The sequence below is a fragment of the Perna viridis genome, chromosome 3 (assembly GCF_037379345.1).
Source record: "Perna viridis isolate PV_CMFRI_1.1 ecotype Kerala chromosome 3, ASM3737934v1, whole genome shotgun sequence".
In the NCBI taxonomy this organism is placed as follows: Eukaryota; Metazoa; Mollusca; class Bivalvia; order Mytilida; family Mytilidae; genus Perna; species Perna viridis.
Genome location: NC_142447.1, coordinates 47,076,652 through 47,096,032, shown reverse-complemented (window position 1 = coordinate 47,096,032; position 19,381 = coordinate 47,076,652). Strand labels below are relative to the sequence as shown.

The window sequence follows — 19,381 nt, the reverse complement described above, 5'->3', positions numbered from 1 at the left end:
GATTTTTAGGCTGCTATATTTCTTAACAAAGTTTCATATGTTTACAAAATGGCTTAACATTTATCCAAAATAAGATACATGTAGATGATTTCCCAATCTTCTCTTCAAATTTCATTGCTTATGGCTGTCTTTTTTTTTGTTATATCCCTATGGCTAAGTACTAATAATTCTAGCTAAAAGTACTATTATCAAATTCAAGATTTTGTTCATTTAAATCATTAAGATAGTTTTGAAAAAGGCCAACTGATTGCCTTACCATTATACCAATAATTTCCTTCTCTTGACTAGTTTCCTTAAAACAGTTTATAGGGGCAATTAATGTATCAGGCTGCATGAAAATTATCCTCTGCAGTGACAAAAAGTTGATATAACTCCTTTTCCTTTTCAATTTGTATCATCTAGAATAAATGCACCATTGGGTCCAAGTGAAAAATATTTACTTGTGCATTTAAACTTTAAATGTGTCTCAAGGTCAAAAAAACACCCATAAATGATTGAACAGCATTAAATGCCACCAAATAGTGAACTACTGAGAGTGTATATCCTACTTACCTGAAGCACAATATTTTCATGTAGTTTACTTTCATTGCAACCTCAACAAATTGCAATAAAAAGTCAGTACTGAAAGTGATAAATAACTTTTTATTGCAATTCTATAGCTGTTTAGGTTGCAATAAAGGTAAACTACTTGAAAATATTGTGCTAAAAGTTAGTAGAATAGGCACTCTCAGTAGTTCATTTAATTATTTCAATGATTGTCTACAATGTTACAAATATAATTTTTATGACATGCTATATAGATGTAGTATTTTTTTCTAATTTTAAAAGGAGAAATTGGCTTAAAAATTTAAAATCACTTTCAAATTTAATTAACTTAGGCATAACTTATATATAACTTATAACTTTGTTTTTCCTAACTATCAATTTCTTCTCTTTGAAAGTTACAGTAATTATTCCATTGTTTAGATCAACTAACACATTTCATAATTTTATACACAAACATTACACTACAATATATGACAGAGATGACTACCAGTTATTACATGTAATATAGATTGGAATCTGGTAAGTGTTGTAGGGGTAATCAAGGGAACAAGGATTCAAATTGTCATAAAAAAATGTACTACCAGGATAAAACTTGACAAGTAAAAAAGACACAAAGAACATGAAATAACCAATAACAGGAATGTTAAAACATGGACAGGTCCACTGGTAAAATTGTAGTTATACTATCAAAATAATTTTCAACACAATATTTGTCTTATTTATCTCAAATTGAAGAACTTTAAAAAAAGGTTTACATGTACCCCATGCTCTCATAGTGTTGCCAGGCAAACAAAATGTAACAAAACAGAACTGTCATACATGTACATACATGTACTGCATATGAACGTCATCAAGATTTGTAATTTGACCTCTTTTGTAAATCTGTTTAACACTATAGGAGTCATTCTCAACCCTAAAAGTGAACAGTTTTCCCCTTGGAACCTCTGAACAAAAATACATCATTATATGCATGTCAATATGCTAAGCTCTTCCTTTTGAGTAAAAAACCATTATCTAGTTAAGTAGAAAGCTGAGAATTATGTTCACCTTCTAAAAATTCTAATATTTTCTTGATTTAAAGTATATTAAATTTGTATAGTATGCACTTTTTTATGTGTAGAGTTAAAAAAAATCATCTAATGGTTTAAAAAGTAGTAGTGATGATAAAAAACAAACCTCTCTATGCAAATATGTCAAATAATAAAATTGCTTAGTAAATCTTTTGATCTACAGTAAAAAAAAACCCAAACTTTCCAGATCATCTAAAATAGAAAATTCTTATGTTTATGTTACAATAGACTTCCTGTAAATATTTGAACTACATACAAAGAGATTTTTTTTATTTTATGTTCCATAAAATCCTTAAGCAAACTATGTGAGATATTAAAATGAAAAGTTCTGCAGTTATTTGAAATTTCTAAATCTATGTTATACATCAAGATTTTATATTTTAATGCTTTGATTTGAATCTTTTGAACTTTGAACTTTGTAGTGAAGTTTTTGTCAAACCCTGCATAGAGAAACATATTTTACATAGTATACATCAAGCACTGAGAGATCTCAACTGCCCTTCCTGGTTAAAACTGCTGACTGTACATGCAAAAATTATAACATTACTGATCACAATTACAAATAATTCAAGGGTTAAATTTTAAATGGAATTATTGCATGTTGTATATTCAATACAAAGGAAGTATTCAGGTTCAAGCTGTTGAGGCATTGAATGATTATTATCAAACTAACTTAAGGTTATCATAGTAATATTTCAACTCAAATCTTTGTAACTTATAGTATCGATTAGATGTATAAAATATGGGAAATTGCATTGTAAACAGTAATTTTATTTGCATGATTCAAGCTAAAAAATATGGAACTGAATAAATTTTCCTGACAGCTTTCAGAGTATCTATTTATTTTTCACAAAAAAACATGAACTGGTTTCATTTTGATTATTTGCAACATCACTCTACTTGAGTTTTTTTTTTTTAATTTCAAAATAATACACCATTTGCGAGTGTGCTTGACAACCATGATAATAGTCTAGAGTGAAGCACAATTATCACCATCAATATTAATCAATATCTTATCACTTGACTACATGACATTGCTAAGCTTTAGTCCTAATAAATTCTTTTTTTTTCAAAAAGGACTGTTTTACTATTTCTGATCCCACTACCTATTTCTTAATTTGAATTGCCATTTAATATAGATACAGAATAGGTATTTTTTCACATCTAGAGAAAATGAATGTAATTAAGGCCTAAAAAATCACCAGTGCTTCTGCTAACTGTACCAACACTAATTTTTTTGTGCATACCCTTTTTTGGCCATTTTCTAACAAGCACTACTAAGTCGGAATAAGTTCCAAAACAAACCAGTCAGAAACTTATGAAAAAAAAAGTTTTTGTCTACCTACTGACCCAATTAAGCATGTTTGTGTGTTGGTGGAAACACAAATATAAGGTCTTATAAATAAAATTTTAATTATTACGTAAGATTTCCCAATTTTACTTAAAAGTATTAAAAAAATGTACATTTTTGGCACCTTGTGAACCATACATGTACAAAGTACATGCAGTTCCTTCACAAAATGGAGTCAATCCTCACAAGTCTTGTTGTATGTGTAAATTAATATAGGCTCATTCATTTTAGACTAAGTTTTTTTTATAAAAATTTTTTTTTTCTCCTTTTGGTCTTTAATTTGTAACTCTCTGCAGCCACTATCACCAAAATCAATAGTAACCTTCCTCCAGCTGTTAGAAACATGTTTTTAATCTGTTATGTCACTGCACAATTTTTTGTGGAGGAATAACAAAAAACTTGTAGAACGCAGCATAATATAACCACAGTGGTCAAACCCTGGACAGTTGGGGCAAGTGTGGACACAATATTAGTTTTTGACACATTTAAGCAAAGGGACTTACAATTCATTATGGACATAACAATTGGTTTGGACGCTATATTCAAAATTTGAAATTCAAATAAACATTTTCAAAATCAGACCAAAACTAATAAGTAGATTTTTTGGGATGTTGTCCCTTTGACCCCTTTTAACTCAAAAACTATAAGAGATATCTGAAATCTGATTGACATCATCATTAGGAATCCAATAAAAAAAATTTGAAATCGTACTAAAAATAAAAAAGTTGATTTTTTAGGGTGTGGCCATTTTGATCCTCTATATTTTGAAAACCATAAGAGATATCTGAAATCTGATGAAAAAATGCTGACAGGGATTTTCATAAGGAATTCAACCAAAAACAAGAGGCTCGCAGGAGTCTGAATTGCTCACCTGGTTATTTTTTTCTTTCAACGAGGAGTTGTCCAACAATTTCGACACTAAAGACTTTGGTAGGACTTATCATTTCATCAATGAAAGTTTCTTTATATCTATGATAGTTTTCAAGATATTGGCTGAAAACAGCTAAAAACATTTTTCGCCTTTCAAAGGCAATTTCTCTAACAAGTAGTCGTCTGATAGCTTTGATGCCTGCACACTATTGTAGGCCTTATCATAAGGATCATTTCAGCAATTGAAAGTTTCTTTCTATCTATCATATTTTATAAGATATTGGCTGAAAACTGTAAAAAATGACATTTTTTTTCACCTTTCAAGGGCAAGAACTCCAACAAAGAGTCAACTATGGTCTCACTAACCACTTCCAGGTCAAATGGCCACCCCCCTATGTAGTACCAAAAACACACTGAACCTAGACATATGCATTGTAAGTGCATTATTTGTGTGTATTATGATTAAAAGTAGTCAAAATGAAGCTGAGAATGTGTACTTTAAAATCATATATGTAATTAACTACAAAAGTGTATGAATATTGTTTACATGTGTGAGTAATTTGCCTCCATGCTGACAGTTAGCAGAACAGGTAAAAATGTGGATTTTCAGTATTATTTATTCAAGTAAATTTTGTGAAGAATTTCTACTATCATTGTACCATTAGCATAATGATTTTGGAAGCCTTATTTTCCAAGCTTCGCAACGGTATGCAACTTTAAGATGTCATTTGTCCTGGGAATTCACAGTGAGACTTTGAAAATTACTTTTTTAACATGTAAAGTAATGGAAACGTTAGAAGTGGTTAGTGAGACCTATGATCCAATGCAGACTTTTTGTAGGCCTTATGAATAGGATTATTTTGGCAATTGTAAGAATTTGGCTTCACCTAACTTTTTGGAAAATAAATGAGAAAAACTTCTGACTGACCCTTTTGTTCTATTTTTAGTAACAGTGGCCATGTTTTTCAACGGATCAAAAATCTCCATATTAGATATATGCAGAATACCCTAACACATATTCACACCAAGTTCGGATCTAATTAGTCACATAGTTTCAGAGAAGAAGACTTTTGAAAGAAATAACATTGAAAATAGGAAAAAAGGGCAATTACACCAATATGTCTCAACAGAGTACAATGAAAATTTGACCAGAGATATATCTAATCATGCGGAACAATTTAAGACCTAAAGGTTTTAGAGATATATGCGAAAAACTTCTTTCTACGTTCTATTTTTAGTATTATGGTGCCATGTTTCTCTACAGATCAAAAATTCTACATCAGGTCTATGCAAATACCCTATGTCTATGAATATTCATACCAAGTTTGGTTTAAATTGTTCGAGTAGTTTCAGAGGAGAAGATTTTTGAAAGTAATAAAATTAAAAACAGCCCAAAAATATTCAAAAAGGGCAACTCCAATATGGCTTAGGTCTCACTAACCACGTCCAGATCAAATGGCCACCCCCCATGTAGTACCAAAAACACACAGAACCTAGATATATGCATTGCCTCCATGCTGTCAGTTAGAAGAAAAGGTAATCCTGTGGCTTTCCACTATTATTTATTCAAGTTAATTTTGTGAAGGATTTCTATGATCATTACACCATTAGCATAAAGATTTTGAAAGCCTTATTTTCCAAGCTGGGCAATGGTATGCAACTTTAAGATGTCATTTGTCCAGGGAATTCACAGTGAAACTGAAAATTACTTTTTAACATGTAAAGTAGTGGAAATGTTAGAAGTGGTTAGTGAGACCTTAATGACAAAACTTTGTCCACAGACAGATCTCATCATTCTGAATACTTTTACACTTTCAAAGTTTCATTATCATTTTGAAAATTATGGCATAGGTCTGTCTTCTGATGGTGAACTATATTATTTCCATCAAAGTTTTGCTAAATTCAACAGTTTGAGTTATTTGCAAAAAACTGTTTTTTGACCCCTATGTTCTATTTTAAGCAACAGTGGCCATCTTTTTTCACATAACAAAAATCCAAATACAAATTAAAAATCCAAGTATCCTCTTTTTGCAGGATACTCTATGGATACCCAAGTTTCTGAATAGTAGTTTCAGAGAAGAATACTTTTGAAATGATAACATAAAAAATAGCCAATAATGTTGAAAAAGATCAATAACTCATACATCAAATGACAAATTTTCATGAAAAACTGCACACAGGTAGCTCTCATCATGCTGAATTTTATCCTGCCAGATTTGCCTAAACCTAATGTTTTTTTTAATAGCAAAAAAATGTTTTTTGACCCCTATGTTCTATTTTTAGTAATGGTGGCAATGTTTTTCAATAGTGATGGCAAAAGCTCATTTGGCTTACAGCCAGATGAGCAAAAAAGGTAAATCAATACACTCTTTGTATCCATTGTCAGGACAGTGTAAGGTCAGCTCGACCACATGATTGCATCACCAAATCTAAGTAATCAAACTTCTGATTGACATCAAATTCGAATATTTGACGGTCTCACTGTCTATGGTCAACCAGTAACGATTGACAAATAAATGCAATATCCCACAATAGTTTCCACCCCTTCATGAATCTGGTTAAGAAAGGTTTCATTTGTGTACTAAGTCCTATGGGAACATTGTTTAATGAAAGATGATTCTTGTCAAGGATCCAAAAGAAAGCTATTAATTTTGTAAATTTCTGTACATGTAATGAAGCAGCAATGTTGAAAAAAGACCTGAAAGATATATTGATGGAACCAACACTATTCTACTTACATCCATATAATTTGATGTAACATCTGTGATCAGTGTACCATTGATGAATTTATCGATCAGGTCTACAATAAAAATTTCAAAAGTATATAATTTTATTGTAAGTCAATCAACTTCAATGAGAGTAAAAGCATTGAAAAAAGCTACAACCCTCATTGTATTTTCAGTATGCTTATATTTGATTGTTTTTTAGGGGTTTTTTTTCTACTGTAAAAAGGAAATAAAAATTGTCACAGCTAAAAGCAACATGAGGCTCTCAAAGAGCCTGAATCGCTCATCTGACAAACCATGCCCTATTAACTAAGTACATGTAAGTAAGTAAATGTATCATGCTTTGTTATCATGTTTGACAAAAAAATTGCTGAAAAAGAGTATATATTGATGAATGCTGTAAGTTCAACTGTGTACCTAAGGTACTGTAAAATGTTGGCAACTGAAAATTAGCACAAATTAAAAGGCCTATTGCAATCTGCCATCTATCACAATCAGTTACAAATAAGTGGTTGGAAAAAAAAAATATTGCACACTCAATTTTTTTTTTACATGAAGTGACCCATCACGGTTCAAGTATTTCATCAAATTATTTTTTTTTATTCTAATTTGTAAAATCTTTTCTTTTAATCTACTGTTGTATAAAAAAATGCAAACCTGAAGAACATAATATAAAAATTCCTACATTCTCATCAAACTTTTCTGAAAAATTTGGGCAGGTGAAAAACTTTTATTTTGTATTTTTCCTACAGTAGCACCTTAAAACTTGTGTTACTGAATTGTTATCATCATCCATGTGTGCTCAGTGATCAATTTTACCAGCACAATCTTATTATTGCAGTTCTATCAAAGTATTGTTTCTCTATTGTTTGCTACACTGGTCACCCATAATTATAGTTTTTGATCAATTTTTCTAATGAAAATGTATTAGCAGTGAAAAAACAATGATTTACAAACTGAAAATTACTGAATGACAATTATTTTAAATCAGGTCTGGACAAACATGGAATATTTCCGGAAATTTGAGTCAGTATTATTTTTCAATATGCATTTCGAAAATAAAAAAGAATCAGGGAGAGCATAAAAAAATCAGGATGGGGAGACTAGAATCAAGTAATTCATATTTGAGTGATTTTACTGAAAATTTTGAAAAAATATGAATTGATTATTGGTTATTTTACATAAATATGCATTCAGGTTGATAGCTTGTCATTGTACATAGGTGACTTCAACAATCAGAATAAAATTGAGCTTTAAGTCAAATTTAATCATTTTAATTATTTCATGAAAAGTAGTTGATGTCATCAAAGTCTAATTAAACCATTTAAAAATATGAAACTATTCAGAATCTGTGTAGTTTTCATTAAATTTATATAAGTTAATGCCTGATACCAGTGATACCTAAAGATTCCTCCTAAGTGGTCAATATTTACATGTACATAAAATCCAGATTTATAATACAATTTTTTTGTACGTTAAACATCAACAGATAAAAACCACTGAATCATGGCAGAAAAGAATCCTACAATCACCTGCAAATCACAAGCATTATTTCCAAAAATTCAGACATTTCATTATATAGTCATAGACTATCATAGTCTGACTAAAAACAACAACAAAAAATCAAATATACAAGTTCTGCACACTCATTAAATTTTGTTGTTCTACAGCACTCATGATCATACTTTAGTTAATTAAATTTTGAATTATTGTGATGTTTTCATTATTATGAAAAGTGGAACCAACTCAAAATCACAATGATAAAAACTCACATCATGAAACTTTCAACATGAAAGATTCAGGATTTTTTTCAGAATTGCAAAAATTTTCATCACATTCAACTCAAATTAAAAAATTGCAATAATTGATGCATACAATAACTTCTGAATTTACAGTTGTCAATCTTTCCAAATGAATATCCTACATTAAACAGGGGGTTAGTGAATACCTTTGATATTCATAATTTTGTTAATATATCAGAATACTTCCCCCAATTATGCATGTGAAGGCATGAGACACATTGTCTTTTAAAGCATTATGGTTGGATCCAATATCCAATATTTAACAAAAAAATCAAACTAAATTGTTATGTTAGATACATTATAACATCCTAAATATTATTTTTTTTCTGATGGCCTTTGCACTTTGTTAAAAGGGGACCTGACCTCCTTAAACATTCTGAGAAAATTGAAATGAAATACATGCAATGGCCCACACCATTTGCTTAAATTGCCCTTTTTTATTTTGGTCAAGGGAAATCTGGCAAGGTGATCTAGATCACTAAGCATACTTTAAAATTACTTCCCTCTAGTGAAGGCTAAGCACCCCATGACTAATAGTGATGTTTACATAGCCTCCTCAAAACAAAGCTTTAAAACTGCATTTGATTAGTTTGTGAACATAGTACAGCAATAGATTTAATTATTTGATTAAGAATTATATTGTTTTAAAAATGATAAGCTTATAACAACCATGCATGTTTGATGTTGGAAGAATATCCTAATACAAATACTTGCATGATTACAAAACATATATGTTGGAGATTTATCAAACTTAAGAGACAATTGACAAAAGAAAATTTCTGTGAACAATATACATGTTTTTGTTTTAGACATGTAAATGTTTGTATGAAAAGAATCAAGGTCAGTAGGAGAAACCAATAGAGAACATAGTTGATCTGCTGATCAAAGATGCCCCTGCATGCCATTTTTTTAACTCGCAAAATGTAAATGGCAATAAATATCATTCAACTTCATCAGTATTTCATGAAACATAGAATTATTCTAAACTTTAAAAAAATATTTGATCAAGCAATTTTTGAAATCATCTTTCAACCAAATATGGGATGAACAAACAGGATGTTCAACAGGATGTGTGTATGTACATGTATGTATTCATAGCTAAAGTGTTCAAAGAGTGATTCTTATGAAATTTGGAAATAACAGCACATTTTGAACCTACAAGAGACACTAAGATACTGATGTATATTTGATGTACATTGCACACGTATGTGAACATGAACATGTATCTAATATTAATACAATTTTGCATTTCTAAAGTTTGAGAAGAGGTATAACTATTGTCAAGAATATATCACAATGGACAACTGTTACCGACATTACTACATAACGTCATTATTGTAAAACGTCTAACCATTGTAACGTCAGGTTGTATACATATGTTGAAACTGAATACAAGTTGAATCAAGCGAACGTCTTATTATACTAAAAGCGAAGTACTAACCAACCCAATCCCAGATATATGTGCCGTGACCAATGGAGAAATTCAAAAACATGAGACAAGGCCACAGAAGTGCCGTTACTAAACTTATCAACAAAACAGAAGAGAAAATTCGGAACGATATCAGCACAGCAGAACTGTCAGTAATCACTGATACTCTTACCAAGAAGCAGAAAGTTTTACATACTTACGATGACCAGATACTAGAAGAAACAGAAGGAGATAATGTGGAACAGGAAATCTCAGAAACTGACGATTATAATCTTTTTGTGGAAGTGACAATTCAGAAATTCAAGGAAATATCACATTCATCTGGAATAGTGACTTCACCCTCAAATCCTCAAATTCGCTCTTTCTCTCATGCACAGCTTTCATACCCACCCTGTGACATGAATCAAAATACCAATTCCTCTATTCACCTACCACAGCAAATATCAGTACATGTATCTGACCCACCCGTAGACCCCTTGAATCATTCCGCAGGAAATATGACAAATCATAGTAATAATGCCACAAGATATCATCACAGACTTCCAACTTTAGAACTTTCAATCTTCTCCGGAGATGTTATGTTATGGCAAACATTTTAGGAATCATTTGAAGCATCTGTACACGATAATCCCTTACTGTCAAATATTCAGAAATTCACATACCTGAAAGCTCAACTTCATGGTGCAACTCAGAGATGCGTATCCAGATTAGCCCTAACACATGCAAATTATGACCAAGCAGTTGCATTACTCAAGAAACGATTTGGCCACAGAAGAAAATAATTGATGCTCATATGCAAAAGTTAGTTGATATTCCCAGTCCAACAAAGTCATTGAGAAGTGTAAGTATATTCTATAATAAGATAGAGACAAGTATCAGAGGTTTGGAATCCCTCAGACAGAATCATGAAACGTATGGCGCACTTTTAACTCCCATCATATTCAGAACGTTACCGTCAGAAATGAGAAAAAATCTTACTAGAGTCAATGGTAATAATTGGGACATTAATTCACTCAGAGAGGCAATCGAAAAAGAAATACAGTCAGAAGAAGCAGGCTATGACTTATTAGTTAATATTGATGATACAACTCCTACCGCATCTTTTGTAACGATAGCGTCTCACAAAAATAGTTATAAATCACAGTCTAGGAGGTAAGATAATACACAAAACAAATACCACAAAGTTATGCGCATACTGCGACTTGCCACGCCCATCAAATGATTGCACAAAAGTACAAGAGACCGAAGCACAATATGCAGCAACAGTTAAGAGGAAAAAGTTATGTTACAATTGCTTGGGTACACACAAGGCATCTGAATGTCATTCTTGTTATACATATAGAACTTGTGAAAAGAAACACCATACTAGTTTATGTAACTAAAGAAATAAACCAGTAGACCAAGCTAAACCTGTTACTGTCAATGCAGTAAATTCTACCAGAACTGAAGCTGTACCAGTTTCTACAGAGGTTTTGTTAAAAACTAACATTTCTCCAGTGTGGTACAACAATCAAAATACCATGGTTAACATTTTACTTGATGAGGGATCGCAGAAGTCGTTCATTTCTGAAGATCTTGCCACAAAGTTGCAGATAAAACCCCATGGAACTACAACAATAAACTTATAAACTTTTGGAGCCACCAATCATAACCTCAGGAACATGGACAAAGCAACTATTTACCTAGAAACTGAAAATGGTGAAGTATTACCAACAGAAGTACTCATGGTACTGTTCCCATCAGCTATGTAGCTCATTTTGAGCCTGCCAAGCTGCCATACTTAAGAGGACTTAGACTAGCACATCCGACAACCAATTTGAAATCAATTTGTTGATTGGTGCTGATCACTACTGGCAAATAGTAGAAGATGAGATCATTTGAGGAGAAGGCCTACAGCCGTAAAATCCAAACTGGGTTATCTTATTTCCGGTCCGTTAATAAACAGAACAGCAGTTACAATGACAACAATGATGCTGAATGTATTGCTAGACCATAAATTGGAGGAACACAACTTAAAATGATTTTGGAACTTAGAATCGATGGGCATATCTCAACACAATACTCCAAAGAATGCAGTCAACTTTTATGAGTCTTAAGGAAAGTCTGGAATGACACTAAAAGACAAGAAATATTGTGCAAAATTGCCTTGGACTGATGATTGCAATGATATTCCAACAAACAAAAATATCGTACTGAAATGGACAGAAAACGTTATCAATAGACTAAGCAAAGTTCCAAATATGCTCAAAATGTATGGTGAAATAATAAGTGACCAAGAAAAGCGTGGAATTATAGAGCGAGTATCAGAAGATGAACCAACCCCAGAAAAAGTTCATTACAAACCCCCCACGCTGTAAAGAAAGATTCATTAACTACGCCCATCTACATAGTATATGAGCTGTAAGGAATCACAAACTAGTGCCAGTTTGAATGATTGTCTTAAGTCTGTTACGCCAGTACTCAATGATCTGGCTGGAATTCTTGCACGTTTTCATCTACATAAATATGCAGTTTCTACAGATATAGAAAAGGCTTTCCTACAAATCCAATTACACAAAGATGACTGTGATGTAACTAGGTTTTTCTGGTTAAGCAACCCAGATGATGTAACAAGCCCGTTACTGACATACCGTTTTAAGGCCATACTATTCGGGACTACTTGTTATTCTCAATGCAACAATGCTGAAGCACCTGAAAGCAAATCCATGTGAAACTACAGACACACTGAAGAAAAATATATACCTTGACAACGTACTTTTGAGCTTTGAAAATGAAACTCAGATGATGACATTTTACAAGGAATCATGTTCCATACTTGCGAATGGTGGATTCAATTTACACTCTTGGTCATCTAACAGCACCTTGCTACGCACCACAGCAGAATCTGAAAACACCATTGACAAAGAAGACCTGGTGAAAATATATTAGGACTACGTTGGGAAGTAAAATCAGATAAAATCTTATTCCAAAATTCATTGTCAGAGCCCCAACAAGTGGTTACAAAGCATGATGTCTTAAAAGAATGTTCAAATATATTTGATCCCCTGGATATACTTAGCCTGATTATGGTTCGAGCGAAGATTCTGACTCAAAGCTATGGAAACACAAATTAAATTGGGATACGCCTCTACCTGACAACATGTGTAGTGAGTGGAAATCTGTACTTACTGATTTAAATGAATGTATTAAACTTGAGATGCCGAGATACTACTTTCCTGATTCAGACAACTTTAATGGAGTAACTAAATTACACATTTTCACAGATGCCAGCCAGCCAGCATATAGTGCTTGTGCATACATAGTTCGAGGATATCATTCAGCACTTGTAATGGCAAAAAATCAAGTAGCCCCACTTAAGGTTGTAACTTTACCAAGTATGGAACTAATGGGAGCAGTTGTAGGAGTCAAGCTTGCTAAACATTTGATAGACAATATAGGACCTATGCATATCACATTTTGGTGTGACAGCCAAACTGTCTTGAAATGGATAAGCTCCACAAAACCATTGAAGAAATTTCTAGCAAACCGTGTTACCAAAATCAAGGAATCAGTTGATCAACAGAATTGGAGATATTGTCCCACTAACACGAATCCAGCAGACCTTTTGCGAGGGGCATCACTTCTAAAAACTTCATGACAAATCACATCTGGAAATATGGACCAAAATGCCTAACTGATGAAAGGAATTGGCCTGTATGGGATGGTAATGTAATAACAGCAATGCTAGGAATAATTGAAGAGGAATATTGTGATTATACAGGGGTAGATACATGTACAATGATATCCGTGACTCAGACAGATGTCAAGGGATTGCAAAACATCATACACTCAATCGATTCAACAACTTGAGGAAATTACTGAGAGTGACCACATATGTATTGAGATTCATAGAGAACTGCAGATCAAGATCAAACCGCAATATACGAGCAATCACTGTAGATGAAATAAATAGAGCGACGACCATGTGGATACAAGACGTCTAACATTCAAGTTTTCAGGAAGAAATCCAATACATGAACCAAACTTCAAATGGTAAGAAACTATTGATTATTCACCAGTTAGGGTTGTATTTAGACATAGTTATGATGCGCTGTGGAGGAAGAATCGATAACTTAACTGTAAGTGACAATGCAAAACATCCCTACCTTCTACCGATGAAACATTGTTTCATCGTAAAGGATGCTAACGACCGACAGCTTCACGGAGAAGTAAATTCAACTATTACTCAATTACGTCAAATATACTGGATACCCAGAATCTGACAATATGTGAAGAACATTTTGCGAACTTGTGTTAATTTTCGAAAAGTAACTGGGCGACCGTATTCTAAACCGCACCCTCCTCCTCTACCAGATGTCCGCTTACAAGACAATGCACCTTTCAAAGTAACAGGAGTTGACTTTGCTGGTCCACTGTACATTAAAACTTAATTGAGTGATCAGTAAATCAAATGATTAAATTTTGTTGTTCAACTTAATTTAATCATTGCAATTGTTAATCATTGTATTAAACTTTAATTGCATGATTAAAATACAAGTGCATCCCATAATGCATTTTAAATATCAACTTCTGGCACTTCCTTTACTTTAATTAATATAACCAAATATTGATAATGAAGCATATCCGTCTTAAATATTACATTTCTATGTGACAAAAATAAGTTATAAAGTAAAATAATGCACCAAGACTCATTTCTGAATGGTTTTGTAACAACTTACACTTTTTTTCATAGTCTTAAATTCAAGACATGAGTATTTCATATTGTGGCACCTAAGTACATGTTATTGAGATTACATTCACTTTAACTTACTAAAAGTAAAACTTTTAACTTTTCAAACTTTTTTTACATTGTTTCAAGGTCAATGGGAGATAACTCTTTACCGGGTGATACTAAAAACATGAGTTTGACTCTGATTCATTATCGCAAACTGTGTAAATGGTGTTTTAAAGTTTCAATTCAGGTCCAGTGGGTGAATTAAATTTAATGACATGATCAGCATTTTTAATGATTCATTAAATTAAATGACAAGTTGAACAACAAGTTAATTACAAAATTAATTTTAATCAATTGATTAAGGTATTTTAATTACTAATTAAGATTAATGACAAGTTGAACAACTGACTCCTGATCGTTTGAAGTCGAAAGCATACATTTGGTTATTTACATGTGTGTCATCCCGAGGTGTGCATCTACAAATTGTTCCCAACCTTACAGAAGAAAGTTTCATTCTAGCATTTAGACGATTCTTAAGCCGCCAATCCGTACCAGTGACGATGATATCAGATAATGCTACCACTTTTGCATCAACATCAGAGGAAATAATGGACATAACTGGTTCCGTCACCATCCAGGACCGATTGTGTACACTACGAAGTAATTGGAGGTTTATACCTAAATGTGCCCCGTGGTACGGGGGGATTTCAGGAACATATGGTTGGTCTTACTAAAAACTGTCTACAGAAAGTGTTGGGCCGTTCTTGCGTGTCAATGGAAAGTTTACAGACAATTACCACAAAAATTGAAGCCGTACTTAACGACAGACCAATTACATATATTTCAACCGACATCAAAGATCAAGAACCACTAACTCCGAGTCATCTTTTGTGCAGCAGGAGAATTTCATGTTTACCATACAGATAGTCTACAAATAGTAATATTTGACAATACTAATCGTTCACATTCTGAACTAAAAGCTGAAGTGAATCATATTAGAGACATTATTCGCCACTTCTGGAAACGTTGGAAAAGTGAATATGTCACATCCTTGCACGAATTCCACACGACTAAAGGGAAAAATGATCAATGTGTCAAAGTTGGGGACATTGGTAAAGATGGGATGATCCCCTCTGTTAAACTTTGAAGACTGGAACTACGAACCACCCAATATCAAAATTGTACCTGTTGGAAGTTTGTTCAAACCAAACAGAAATGACACATACCAACAGATATGCCAGGATAATAGCCAAGCAAAGAATCATAGAATGGACTTCATATTTGACAACCAATTAGTGATCATAGTGAAAATTTTGATATTGAGTGACTTTAAGTTCAAAGTGATTTCATTTTTATTTCCTCCAAGACTTTAAAGTTAACGTTAATTGACAATATCATTATTGTACAGTAATTTCACTTCAATTATTTTCTTTTCAATAGTTTAATCATTTGATGTTTTTCCATCTTTTCACCGGCCCCAATGTCAAGAATATATCACAATGGACAATTGTTACTGACGTTACTACATAACATCATTATTCTAAATGTCTAACTATTGTAACGTCAGATGGTATACATACGTTGAAACTGAATACAAATTGAATCAAGCGAATGTCTAATTATACTAAAAGCGAAGTACTAACCAACCCAATCCCAGATAACTATGTCACATCACACATGTACATGTAGTTTTTAAGAGTTCTTTAAAAAGGTCACTAAGTTATGAGGCATTTAATAAGATAAGGAAATATTTAATAAATGTTACTGTTTGTAGTTCTATGTACATATATTGTATACATTTAGGCTTTGATTTACCATACATAGTTAAAGAGCGACATGTAAGTTAATAACCAAATAAATCAACTCTTAGAATCAATACTGTACATTGTCATTGACATAGAAACTTGATTCAGATCCACATGGTCCATGTACTTTTATGTAAAGCAGTGTTTGTTAAAGTGAATTACTAACAGATGTTGTATTTGAATTGGACAGTTTTTATATATATGAACACCCTTATATAGATGTAAATAGTTTCCAATGAAAAAAAAGATAAGATGAAATGTTTTTATAAACTAGAGCTAAGCTCTGAAGAGCCTGAATCGCTCACCTGGCTTCACAAGCAACATGCTATTTTTTTGTAAAAGCAGCCAAGTTTTTTCTAGAGTAAAAATTCTTAACACTCAAACCTGAAGAATTACCATATCAATTTTCATTGAATTCTATCCAGGAGTTTCTGAGGAGAAAATTTGTGAAAGCAATAACCTAAAAACAATACTGTATATTCTCATATGAATGACTTTAACCTACATCATTCCCAAAAAGTGGTCCCAAAAGAAAGGATTTCTGGAAACTTCATTCAAGTTTGAATGTAATCCCAAAGACAATGAAGGTTATATAATGATGCCAGGTAGACTGACTGATAAACATTAAATACCATCTACAACTTTACTGTGTTGGGTATAAGTAGAATGAAATAGTAAAATACAATGGAATTGGCAACACTGTGCAAACTCCATAATACTTACTCCAGTCTAATCCATATGGGAATACAGCTCCATTTATAAATGCCTTTGTAAATTTATACAGAGGTTCCAGGCCCCTACTATCATATTCTATTGCTCCTCCTTTATAGGTTAGATTGGAGGGCATAGGTATTGGTGCAAATGTCACATCACTGTTCTGGTCAGCTGTATTTCCTACAGAATCTGTCCATGAAGTCCATGACAGAACTGGATCAGCAGTATAAACATTTCTAACACAACATAAAGTAAAAGTTAAAACTATCCATCTCAACTCCATTCTTAGTCACTTAGAATATCCTTCCCTATACCATTTTGTGTTCTTTCCTAGTTAAGTGAAATCTGAAAAAAATAGCGTGACATATAATTACATGTCAAGGCACAGAGTTCAATTTAAAACTTAAATTTCAGTATAAAGTGAAAATTTTAAATAGCTCACCTTTATTTTATGTGTGTGTATCTAAAGCATTAATTTACTCCACATAAATATTTGAATCCTGTTTCTTTGTTTACACTTGCAACAACCTGGATTTATAATATCAGTTCATAGACACTTTGCAGAAGTAATAAATATAACAAGCTTGACATGTACAAATACATTTAACATAAAATTTAAATTATGTCTAGAGGAAACAAATCTGTTACCATCTTTATGCTCAGTTTATAGATGTGCTAATTGTATGTGCTATAACAAAAAATATTAAAAAAACATTTCAATGCTGGAACATGTATGTTCCTATATTGCAGTGAATTGGAAGAAAAATGGTTTAAAAACAGAATTAAATGCATTTAAAAAAAAGAGTTATATTTATAGAACAATATCATCCATCCATGTACTTTAACTGGAGTTACACAGTTTAATTCTATGAAATGATTGGCTTTAAACCCTTAAATTAATAACATTCTACCTTTTGTGACTTGGAGCATTGTTGTAAAACTTTACTTAGATTGAAGTTGTCATATGAAAACAATGTATCCATACCATTACCGATGACAACAAATACATCATGCATGGACAACAGCCCCTTACAATTACAACTGCAAAAATTTTGCAGCCATATAAAAAGGTAAGGCTTGCAAAATTGTACATCTTATTTTTAAACTATATCACATTCAAGTACTATGCAGAAGAAAAAACCTTCATCTGATACATGGTGACATACATAGACTGAAAACAGTGTATACCCTACATTGGAAGAACATTCAAGGATCTCTGTATTATAAACATTTGTATCTGTGGTTTGATCCTTACCACATTAATAGGACTGTGTGCTAGTGATTATTATCACAGGGATTGGATATGCGCCTAGTGCAGGGGGAGTCGAAGACTCTACTACTGCCGCTGACTAGCCTACTTGTAGATGAAAAAGAAAGCCGAGTGCGTAAGTCTTTCTTGTCAGTACAAAGCCTATACAGTGCCTCCTCGCGACAGCACACGGTAACTAGGGTCTAGTATCCTAGGCTAAACTGTAGAGGATCTTAGAGTATCAAGGATCCTAGAGATGCAGTGTGTAGGCCCATCGGCGTGTGGATACGCCCTAGCACTCATCAACCTTGATCCAGCTATGGGTTAAATAGCATCACACTACTGCCTTGTAGAAGGCTTTGGACAGTCAAAGGCTATGGGAGAAAACCCAGACAGAAAATCCGTAAAGATGGTACTCGTTAGCATGGTGATGCATCCATCTAAGGGAAGGATCCCCCTACAGAAAATCTACTGGTCCTCCAAGTTATGGGGGTTAAGCTTAGGGCTAACAACCCTAACTTGTAAAAAAAAAGATATGTTACGGAAACAGCAACGAAGAAAAAATCTACAACTGTGGAGGAGAGCCCCCATCGCACCAACAGTGGAGCTTTAATGACTGTAGGTAGAAAAAGCCGAGAGGAGACTACCAACATGACTAGGGAGGCCCTCAACATGGTAAAAACCAATACAAACATCGGGTGTTGGAACGTGAGAATGTTGTATGCAACAGGCAAGCTCGCACAGATAACAGCTGAGATGCAACGGTACAAACTACAAATTTTAGGTGTCAGTGAAAGTAGATGGACAGGATCTAGAAAGATAAAAACAACAACAGGCGAAACAGTACTATACTCAGGAAGAGAAGATGGGAAACATCAGGAGGGAGTAGCCATCATTCTAAAGAAAGGAGTAGACAGAACCCTGATGGAATGGAAACCAGTCAGCAACAGATTGATCATGGCTAAACTGAGGGGTAAACAAGTTAATATGACGCTACTTCAGTGCTATGCTCCTATAAATGATGCCAGCGATGAAGACAAAGATGCATTCTATGAGCAACTTCAACAAGAGTTAGATCAACCCCACATCATGACATTAAAATAAT

General features: G+C 33.0%; 2 protein-coding genes across 13 annotated transcripts in view; one reads left to right on the top strand and one right to left on the bottom strand.

Annotated features, from left to right (window-relative positions):
* LOC148622619 (prominin-1-like) overlaps positions 1–19,381 on the bottom strand; it is a 74,657-nt gene that overhangs the window by 38,156 nt on the left and 17,120 nt on the right. For 11 of the 12 annotated variants that reach the window (XR_015920674.1, XM_088572565.1, XM_088572562.1 and 8 more), the window contains 2 exons: positions 17,037–17,372; positions 6,576–6,637 (listed from right to left, as the gene is read on the bottom strand). Coding sequence is in view for 11 of the 12 variants with exons in the window: in XM_088572565.1 (XP_088428691.1) it covers positions 6,576–6,637; positions 17,037–17,310 (336 nt within the window). In the remaining variant the exon portion in view is untranslated. Of the gene's footprint in view, positions 1–6,575; positions 6,638–17,036; positions 17,373–17,469; positions 17,580–19,381 lie in introns of those variants that run through there. The other variant, XM_088572566.1, reaches the window with a different exon arrangement.
* On the top strand, positions 18,928–19,380 carry LOC148622621 (protein CFDP2-like). The gene has a single exon (XM_088574136.1). It carries the CDS (start codon positions 18,928–18,930, stop codon positions 19,378–19,380), a length of 453 nt encoding a protein of 150 aa, XP_088430262.1.